At 40.3% G+C, this 11,138-nt stretch overlaps 1 protein-coding gene across 1 annotated transcript; it reads right to left on the bottom strand.

Annotated features, from left to right (window-relative positions):
* Nucleotides 1-8,172: 8,172 nt before the first annotated feature.
* Nucleotides 8,173-10,234, bottom strand: LOC309960073 (ATP synthase subunit beta, mitochondrial-like; the record flags this gene model as incomplete). The annotated part of the gene is given in 3 exon segments (XM_082836661.1): nt 8,173-9,330; nt 9,333-10,213; nt 10,216-10,234. Coding segments are annotated over 3 exon segments (1,584 nt in total). The 3' UTR covers nt 8,173-8,646.
* Between the last annotated feature and the right edge of the window lie 904 nt (nt 10,235-11,138).

Here is an 11,138-nt window from a genome sequence, read left to right as displayed (position 1 = left end):
ATTCAATATTTTTATATATTGTGAGATTATTACTACAACAATCTAGTTAACATCCATCACCATATATAGTTAACAGATTTTTTCTTGTAATGAGAACTTTCAAGATCTACATCCTTAACTTTTTTTAAGCAGATAATTCTATTTATTTATTAAAAAAATTTAAATTAATGAATTAATGAATTAATGTTTGGCTGCATTGGGTCTTCTTTGCTGCATGCGGGCTTTCTCTAGTTGCAGTGAGCGGGGGCTACTCTTTGTTGCAGTGCGTGGGCTTCTCATTGCTGTGGCTTCTCTTGTTGCGGAGCATGGGCCCCAGGCATGTGGGCTCAGTAGTTGTGGCTCACAGGCTTAGTTGTTCTGTGGCATGCGGAATCTTCCCGGACCAGGGCTCAAACCCATGTCCCCTCATTGGCAGGCAGATTCTTAACCACTGTGCCACCAGGGAAGTCCCTCCTTAGCAACTTTTAAATATGCAATACAGTATTATTAACTATAATCACATGGTGTACATTATAGCCCCATGACTTATTTATTTTATAACTGGATGTTTGTGCCCTTTGACTCCCTTCACCTATTTCACCACCCCCCCCCCACCTCTGGCAACTCCCAAGTGAGATCATGCAGTATTTGTCTTTCTCTGCCTGACTTATCTCACTTAGCATAATGCTCTCAGGGTCTATCCATGTTGTTGCAAACAGTAAAATTTCTTTCTTTTTTAAGGCTGAATAATATTCCATTGTATATAAATACCACATTTTCTTTATCCATTCATCAGTTGATGGACACTTAGGTTGTTTCCATACTTTGGCTATTGTGAATAATGCTGCAGTGAACATGAGGGTGCATATATATATTTGAGTTAGAGTTTTCATTTTCTTTAGATAAATACCCAGAAGTGGAATTGCTGGATCATATGGTGTTTCTATTTTTAATTTTTCTGAGGAATCTCTATGCTGTTTTCCACAGCAATTGCACAAATTTACATTCTCACCAACAGCGCAAAAGGATTCTCTTTTCACCACATCTTTGCCAATACTTGCTATTCCTCGTCTTTATGATAATTGCCATTCTAACAGGTGAGAGGTGATATCTCACTGTAGTTTTGATTTGTATTTCCCTAATGATTAGTGATGTTGAACATCTTTTCATGTGTTTTTTTTTTGGTCATCTGTCTGTCTTCTTTGGAAAAATGTCTGTTTAGATCCTCTGTCCACTTTTAAATTGGATTGTTTGTTTTTGCTATTGAGTTGTATGAGTTCTTTATATATTTTGGATATTAACCCCTTATCAGATATATGATTTGCAAATATTTTCTCCCAATCAGTAGATTGCCTTTTCATTTTGTTGATGGTTTCCTTTGCTGTGCAGAAGCTTTTTAGTTCAATGTCGTCCCACTTATCTATTCTTGCTTTTGTTGCCTTTGCTTTTGGTGTCAAATCCAAAATCCCTTGTCAAGGAGCTTACTCTCTATGTCTTATTCTAAGAGTTTCAGGTCTTATATTTATGTCTTTAATCCATTTTGAGTTAATTTCTGTGTATGGTGTAAGACAGTGGTCCAGTTTTATTCTTTTGCATGTGGCAGTCCAGTTTTCCCAACACCATTTACTAAAGAGACTGTCCTTCCCCCATGTATATTCTCAGCTCCTTTGTCATAAATTAATTATTCCTGGGCTCTCTACACAGTTCCATTGATCTATGTGCCTGTTTTTATGCCTTTATCCTACTGTTTTGATTACTATAGCTTTTACTATAGCTTGAAATCAGGGAGTGTGATGCCTCCAGCTTTGATCTTCTTTCTCAAAGATTGCTTTGGCTATTTGGTGTCTTTTGGGTTCCATACGAATTTTAGGACTGTTTGTTCTGTTTCTGTGAAAAACTCCATTGGATTTTTTTTTTTTTTCCAGTTATATGTATCTTTTTTTAACATCTTTATTGGAGTATAATTGCTTTACAATGGTATGTTAGTTTCAGCTTCACAACAAAATGAATCAGTTATATATATACATATATTCCCATATCTCTTCCCGCTTGCATCTCCCTCCCTCCCACCCTCCCTATCCCACCCCTCCAGGCGGTCACAAAGCACCGAGCTGATCTCCCTGTGCTATGCGGCTGCTTCCCACTAGCTATCTACCTTACGTTTGGTAGTGTATATATGTCCATGCCTCTTTATCACTTTGTCACCATTTACCCTTCCCCCTCCCCATAGCCTCAAGTAGGGATTACATTGAATCTATAGTTTGCTTTGGGTATGGATATTTTAATAATATTATTTTTTCAACCCATGAGCATGGACTATCTTTCCATTTATTTGTGTCTTCTTCAATTTTTTTTTCATCAGTGTGTTATTGTTTTCAGTGTACAGATCTTTCACTTCGTTGGTTAAATTTATTTCCAGTTATTTTTTTCTTTTTGGTTCAATTGTACATGGAATTGTGTTCTTAATTTCTCTTTCAGATAGTTTGTTATTAGTATATAGAAATGCAACAAATTTCTGTATGTTGATTTTGCATCCTGCAACTTTACTAGCATCTTGGCTATTCTTGGTGCTTTGATTATTAATGTGAATTTTAGAGTCAGATTGTTTATAATCTGTTCGCACACACTTGTGCGCACACACACACAATAGCATTTTGCTCAACACTGCATTAAATTTGTAGGTCAAGTTGGGGAAACTACCATCTTAGTGTTATTGAATCTTCAAATCTATGAACATCATGTGTCTCTCCATTTGTTTAGGCCTACTTTGATGTCTTTCACAACAGTTGTATAATTTTCCTAAAGTTCTTATATATCTTTTGTTAAATTTATTCATGTGTTGTTAAAAATAATTTTGATACTGTTGCAAATGGTATCCTTGTGAAACTGCATTTATGTAAATTTTTGTTCACAGATGTATAGAAATAAATTTGCAAATGAGTCTTTTCTGTAAGTGATTTGGGGCTTTTTCTGTAGACAATCATATAACCTGAGGTGAACGAGAATTTTCTTTCTTTCTTGCAATCCCTACACCTCTACCTTTTTCCATGTCTTTCTATGATGGATTGAGTTGGGTAGAGATGTGGTACCACACCCCATTTTTGATCTTAAGAGAGATGCCATTGTAATTTTACCACTTGGCCTGATTGTTGCTGAGATTTTTTGGTAGATATCCCTTTTCAGATTAAGATAGTTCCTTTTGTTTTTTGCGGTCCGCGGGCCTCTCACTGTTGTGGCCTCTCCCGCTGCAGAGCACAGGCTCCGTACGCGCAGGCCCAGCGGCCGTGGCTCATGGGCCCAGCTGCTCCACGGCATGTGGGATCTTCCCGGACCGGGGCACGAGCCCGTGTCCCCTGCATCGGCAGGCGGACTCTCAACCACTGTGCCACCAGGGAAGCCCTAAGATAGTTCTTATAACTGGAAGTCCTAGTTTGCTAAGTTTTTTAAAAAAATCATGACTGGTTGTTAAAGTTTATTGATTTTGGGGGGGATATGAATTGAAATGATGATTGTGTTTTCTAGGAATTTGTCTATAACATCTAAGTTTTCAAATTGTAATAACATTGTTCATAATACTATACTGCTTTAAAAAATAATCTATAATAAGGTATAGTTGATATGTAATAAACTGCATCCATTTAAAGTATACAATCCAATGAGTTTTGGAAAATATCCTATTTAAAAAAAAATCATGCTGTACATTAAAAAAAAATCTGATAACTGAACATTTGTACACTTTAACCAATATCTCGCCTTTTCCTCCATCCCCATAACGCCTACAAACCATCATTCTATTCTCTGTTATTATGAGCTCAACTTAAAAAAAATTTTTTTTAAGATTCCACATATAAGTGATACCATACAGTATTTGTCTTTCTCTTTCTGACTTATTTCACATATCATGATGCCCTCCAGCTCCTTTCATTTTGTCACAAATGGCGGGATTTCCTTCTTTCTTTTTGGCTAAGTAGTATTTCATTGTATATGCATACCAAATTTATTTATCCATTCATCAGTTGGTAGACTCTTGGGTCATTTCCATGTCCTGGCTATTGTGAATAATGCTGCAATGAACATGGAGGTGCAGATATCTCTTTGAGATATCGATTTTGTTTCCTTTGGATAAATACCCAATAGTCAAATGCTGGATCATATGGTAGTTCTATTTTTAATTTTTGAGGGTCCACCCTACTGTTTTCTACAGTGCTGCACCAATTTACATTCTGATCAACAGTGCACAGGGGTTCCCTTTTCTCCACATCCTCACCAACATTTGTTGTCTCTTGTAGTTGGATGGTAGCCATTCTAACAGATGTGAGGTGATATCTCGTGGTTTTGATTCGTATTTTTGTGATGATTAGTGATGCTGAGCATCTTTTCATGTGTCTGTTGGCCATCTGTATGTCTTCTTTGGAAACATGTCTTCAAGTCCTTTGCCAGTTTTTAATCAGATTGTTTGTGGTTTTTTGCTCTTGAGTTGTGAATTCATTATATATTTTGGATATTAACCCCTTATCAGATATATGGTTTATAAATATTTTCTCCCATTCTGTAGGTTGTCTTTTCAATTTATTGATTGTTTCATTTGCTATACAGCAGTTTCTAGTTTGATATACTCCCACTTGTTTGTTTTTGCTTTTGTTGTTTGTGCTTTAGGTGTCACTCAAAAAATCATTTCTAAGACCAAGGAGAAATTTTCCTATGCTTTCTTCTAGGAGTTTTATGGTTTCAGGTCTTACATTTATGCCTTTAATCCATTTTGAGGTAATTATTGTGTATGATATAAGATAGTGGTTCATTTTCATTCTTTTGCATGTGGATGTCCAGTTTTCCCAACCACATTTGTTGAAGAAACTGTCCTTTCTCTATTTTGTGTTTTTGGTGCTCTTGTCAAAGATTAGTTGACTGCAGATGTGAGAGTTTACTTCTGGGCTCTTGATTCTGTTCCACTGGTCTATATGTCTTTTTTTTAAATGCCAGTACCATTGCTGTTTCAATTACTATAGCTTTGTAATATAGTTTGAATCTTCTTATCTTTTCAATCTGTGCAGTGTTTGTAATTCTGCCATCACTTCATTCCTAATGTGGGCTATTTTTGCCATCTCCTTTTCTTGGTCAGTCTTGACAGAGGTTTGTCAAGGAAGCAACATGTAGTTTTATTTATCCTCTCTGGTTTCTCTTTACTCTTTATTCATTAATTTCTGTTCTTATCATTATTCTTTCATTCCTTATATGTTCTCTGTGTTTGGTTTGATGATTCTTTTCCTAGCTTCTGAAATTAGATGATTAACTTTTAGATTTTGGCCTTTCTTTTCTTCTACTCTAAGCTGTTAAGGCTGTTTCTTTCTCAACAGTATCCCATTGGTTTGACAGGCCATGTTTTTGATATGTTTTAGTTCTAAATATTTAAAAATTTCCATTGCAATTTTTTTAGTCCTTAAGTTATTTAGAGGTTATATCTAAATGAATGGAGCTTGTCTTTGTTTTGTTTTTGCTGAATTTTAACATTCTGGTCAGAGGCCATCAACTATGTTATGCCTTTCCTTTGAAGTTTATGGCTGAATTGAACCTTTTCAAATGACCTCTGAACTTTAGTTACTATTTTCCCACAAAGCCAATTTTGTTTGCTGGTAATATAGCTGCATCAGTTTTCTTTTCGGTTATATTTGCCTTTTCTGTATTTTTCTGTTCTTTTTCTTTGAACTTTTTAATATCCTTATGTTTTAGGTGTGTTTCTAATGAAAAGCATTATTTAGATTTTTCTTGTTGTTATTCATCCCCAAATCTTTTCTGTTTGGCCAGAATACATATATGCATGTGTGCATGTATACACACACATACGTACGTTAATTCTGGGTCTATTTCTACAACTCACACCCACAGCCATTAGTTTATGAACTGTGAGTCTTGAACTCTGTTGCTCAAAACCATTGTGTTCTTTCTTGTTTAGTGCTGTTGCTTTAGACTTATGTCCTGTACCAATCAGGGATTCCCTGGGAGCTTTTCAGCCTCAGAATTATTTTAACTCCTAAAAACTTTCCCGCAGACCTCAAAGAGCTTTAGTTCCTGTGTGATAAATCTATTGATATCAAAACTGAGAAAATTTTAAATGTTTATTAATTCATTTAAAATAATAATAAGCCCATTATATGTTAATATAAATAACGTATTTTTAATGGAAAAACCCCTGTATTTTCTAAAACCAACAAAGAACAAAATGTAGAGACAAGAGTGGCATTTATTAGTGTGCAAATCTCTCTAATACCCAGCTTCATACAGGACAGCTGAATTCTCTGCTCTGGAGTCCTGCAACCTTGGGACAATGCCACACTGGTGAGAGAGTAAGAGTGAAAGAGGCAACATGGAAACTGTCCGTACTGCTAGGTGTCTTGAAAGGGCTTCAGGGACCCACAAGTTGGTGGGACCACACTTTAAGAACCACGGCACTATAATATTTCTACTCTGATCAGCTTCTTATATTTGAGCTCTGATTAAGACTTCATTGAAAGAAACAACTCTGAAGGCAGGTTGAAAAGTGCAGGGTGAAGGGGAATGCCTGAACCCCAGGCCTGGCACTCACTACTGCAATGAGGCTACTTCTGCCATCAGCCCAGATGGACCAGCCTTGTGGCCTTCACCTTGGCCTTCCTGGTGACCCTCACCATAGCCATCAGTTGGCTTTCACCTTGATCTTCATCATAGCCCTCGCCTTGGCCATCACTGTGGCCCTCACCTTGGCCCTCATTGTGGCCCTCACTATGGCCCTTACTTTGACCCTTACCATGACCCTCACTGTGGTCCTCACCTTGGCCTGGCCATGGCTCTTACCCTAACCCTCACCCCAGCCCTGCTCAGGCTCGGCCTCCTGCACAGCACACTTGGGGGGCTGCTGCTTCTCCTGTTGTTACAGGTTTTCTTTGTTCTAATGAGCCAGGCTGCATGCTGTCCACACTACTCAGAGTTGGGACACAAAACACCAATTTAGGCAGCTCTGGGTCTTCTCCCGGCTTTGGTCCTCCTAGCATCTCTTCCTGACTGAGTTCTCCAGGATTCTGCTGTTCAGGCCCCCTCTCCTTGTCACGTCTGGCTCCCTCTGCCCAGGGCTGCATCTCCTGGAAGATCTCCCTTGTGGAGTTCCATGAGCAAAGCCCATTGGCTTTGTTTTCCTCTTTTAAAACTTACCTTGTTATTTTTTAACTGCAAATGGGATGTGTGCCTGTTGAATACAACCTAATGGCACAGAAGCACATAGAGTGAAAAGCCTGTGTCCTCCCTTCCACCCTCCCGAAAGTCACCATAATTAGCCATCTGTGCTCACTTTCAGACAATTCTGTGCACTTACAGACATAGATTTATTTGTATGTTTGTGCCCACACACAGTGTTTTGTGTTGTACTTTTCCAAACTTAAATGGAATTGTGTCCTCTATGTTCTGCAACTCACATTTCTGTACTGGGTACATGTGTTGTGAAGGCTAATTTCATGTGTCAACTTGAGTAGGCCACAGGGAGCCCAAACATTTGGCCCAACATGATTCTGGGAGTGTCTGTGAGGGTGTTTCTGGATGAGGTTAACCTTGAATTGGTGGACTGTATAAAGCAAGTGGCCCTCCCCAGTGTGGGTGGGCCTCATCCAATCATTTGAAGGCCTGAATAGAACAAACAGGTGGAGGAAGAGGCAACTCTTCTTGTCTGACTATTTGACATCAGTCTTCTGTCCTTGGACTTGGACTGGAATATTGGCTCCCCTGGGTCTCCAGTTTGCCAACTCAGAGGCATATATATGTGCGTGTTGGTTTTGTCTCTCTAGAAAACCCTGATACTGGTGTCTTCCCATGTCAGTGGGCGAGGACCTCTTGCATTCTTTCTATGACTGCATCCTGCGTTCGCCAGGTATGTCCTGCAATTTATTTGATTCTCCCCCTGGCAAGTGGGTTTGCTGACAATATTTTGCTGCCATGTACCACCTTGAACATCCTTGTATCTGTACTATAGCGCACATGTGTAAGAATTCCTGCAACTCACACATGTGGTAGGCATCCTTTATGAAGTTTGTTTTTGGTATCTTCTTTTGGGCAGCCATCATGAATTTTATTTTATTGTTATTATTTTGGCCACACTGCATGGCTTGTAGGATCTTAGTTCCCTGATCAGGGATTGAGCCCAGGCCACTGCACTGCAAGTGTGGAGTCCTAACCACTAGACTGCCAGGGAATTCCCCATCATTAATTTGAATGTAGTCAAAATAATTATTTTCCTTTTAGGATGTCTGTCGTCTTATGTTTTGTTCAAGAAATTTTTGCATATATATGTTCTCAATTTTCTTCTAAAAACTGTGTTTTTTTTTTTTTTTTTTTTTTTTTTTTGGCTGTGCCACATGGCTTGCGGGATCTTAACACCCTGACCAGGGATAAAACCCAGGCCCCAGCAGTGAAAGCGCCAAGTCTTAACCACTGGACTGCCAAGGAATTCTCATGTGTTGGTTCTTTTTTTTTTTTTTTTTTGAGGGATGTACATTTTATTGTAAACCTGAAATACTCTTCAGACAGAACACAATGTCTTCAGTCTAGGCTCTCATGTGGCTTACAGAGGAAACTGTGATTTTTGGATTAGGGGCAAGGAGAGGGACAGCACAGAGGATGAGTGCTTAGTTTGCCAAAAGGACCTCCTCACAAGTGCTCCTCAGCCAGCTTATCATATTTTGCCACAGCTCCTTCAATGGGTCCCACCATATAGAAGGCCTGTTTTGGGAGATGGTCATATTCACCTCCCCAAATCTGCTGGAATCCTTTGATGGCCTTCTTCAGGGGTACCACCTTGCCCATATGACTGGTAAAGACCTCAGCCACCTGGAATGGCTGAGACAAGAAACGCTGTATTTTCCATGCACGGGACACAGTTAACTTGTCTTCCTCAGAAAGTTCATCCATACCCAGGATGGCGATGATGTCCTGGAGGGATTTGTAGTCCTGTAGGATCTTTTGCACCCCACAGGCAACATCATAATGCTCATTGCCAGCAATGTTGGGATCCATGATGTGAGAGGTGGAGTCCAGAGGATCCACAGCTAGATATCTGCCCAGTTCAGCAATAGCACGGGACAGCACTGTGGTAGCATCCAAATGGGCAAAGGTAGTGTCAGGGGCAGGGTCAGTCAAGTCATCAGCAGGCACGTAGATAGCCTGTACAGAGGGGATAGATCCCTTTTTGGTGGTGGTGATTCTTTCCTGCATGGTACCCATATCAGTGGCCAGGATAGGCTGATAACCCACTGCAGAAGGGATTCTACCCAATAAAGCAGACACCTCTGAGCCAGCCTGGGTGAAGCAAAAGGTGTTATCAATAAACAGCAAAATACATCTTGACCTTCTTGGTCTCTGAAGTGTTCAGCTACAGTCAGTCCAGTCAGAGCTACCCGGGCCCGAGCACCAGGAGGTTTATTCATTTGACCGTACGCCAGCGCGACCTTGCAGGTAGCATCTTTTAAGTTGATAACACCAGACTCAGTCATTTCATGGTATAAGTCATCGCCCTCATGGGTCCTCTTACCAACACCAGCAAACACAGAGTAACCACCATGGGCTTTTGCAACACTGTTGATTAACTCCATGATCAGTACTGTCTTGCCAACTCCAGAGCCACCAAAGAGCCCAATTTTGCCACCCTGGGCATAGGGAGGCAGCAGATCCCCAACCTTGATACCAGTAGCAAGAATTTCCTGCTCAGCACTCATCTCCACGAATTCAGGAGCCTCAGCATGAACAGCAGCAAATTGTTTGGTTTCGATGGGACCTCCCTCATCAATAGGTTCTCCAGTGATGTTCATGATTCTATGCAAGGTCTTAGGGCCAACAAGAATTTTGACTGGTGCACCAGAATCCAGGACTTTCTGGCCTCTAACCAAACCTTCTGTACCATCCATGGCAATGGTCCTTACCGTGCTCTCACCCAAATGCTGGGCCACCTCCAAAACCAGCCTGGTTTCCCTGCCTTGCACTTCCAGGACATTTAGGATGGGTGGCAGCCCCTCATCAAATTGGGCGTCCACCACTGCACCAATGACCGCCACGACACGCCCAGTGGCGGTGCCCGTCTTTGGCGATGGGTATGTTTGAGCAGCATAGTCTCTGGCAGGCTGGAGCGCTGCCGAAGCGGCCCGCAGTAAGAGCTGGGCTTGGGGTAGCGGTGCTGAAGGGCTGAGTCCCCGCAAGCCCTCAGAGGCTGAGGCAGCGGCACACGACCCACAAGTCCCAACATGGTGGAGCTGGGGTGGAGCCTTTTAGTCAGGTTTTTAAATTCATTTCAGCTTGATTTTTTTAAATTGAAGTAAGATTCGTAAAACATAAAGTTAGCCATTTTAAAGTATACAATTTAGAGGCATTTAATACGTTCACAGTGTTGTACAACCATTACCTTTATGTAGATTCAAAACATTTTCATCACCTCAAAAGGAAACTCTATACCCATTAAGCAGTCACTCCCCCTTCTCCTCCCCTAGACGCTGGTAACCACTAATCCACTTTCTGTCTCTGGATTTGCCTGTTCTGAACATTTCATATGAAGGAATCATATAGTTTATGGCCTTCTGTGTCTGCCTTCTCTAACTGAGCATGTTTTCAAAATTAATCTACATTGTACATGTTTCAGTATTTTATTCCTTTTTATGACTGAATAATATTCACTTGTAAGGATAGAGCACATTTTGTTTATCCATTCATCAGTTAATCAGTTGATGGACATTTGAGTTTTTTCCACTTTTTGGCTATTGTGAATAGTTGCTGTGAAAGTTTTTGTGTGGACATGCTTCAGTTTTCTTGAGTGCATACCTAGGAATGGAATTAAAAGGTCATATGGTAATTCCATGTTTAATCCGCTTGAATTTTGTGTATGACACTATATTTGTTTCCTAGGGCTGCTGTAATAAATTACCACAAATTGGGTGGCTTTAAAACACCAGAAATTTATTCTCCTATGGAAGTACAAAATCAAAGTGTCAGTGGGTCAAGCTCCCTCCAGAGGCTCTAGGAAGGATCCTTTCTGCCTCTTTCAGCTCCTGGTGCCCCAGGAGGTCTGGACTTGTGACTGTATCACTACAATCTCTGCCTTTGTCTTCACAAGGGCTTCTTCCTTTGCGTTCCTACATACATCATCTTCCCTCAGT

This window comes from Leucopleurus acutus (genome assembly GCF_964270905.1).
Source record: "Leucopleurus acutus genome assembly, chromosome: 3".
Taxonomy (NCBI): Eukaryota; Metazoa; Chordata; class Mammalia; order Artiodactyla; family Delphinidae; genus Leucopleurus; species Leucopleurus acutus.
Note: the sequence above shows the minus strand (reverse complement) of the source record. Positions and strands in the feature narration are given on the sequence as shown.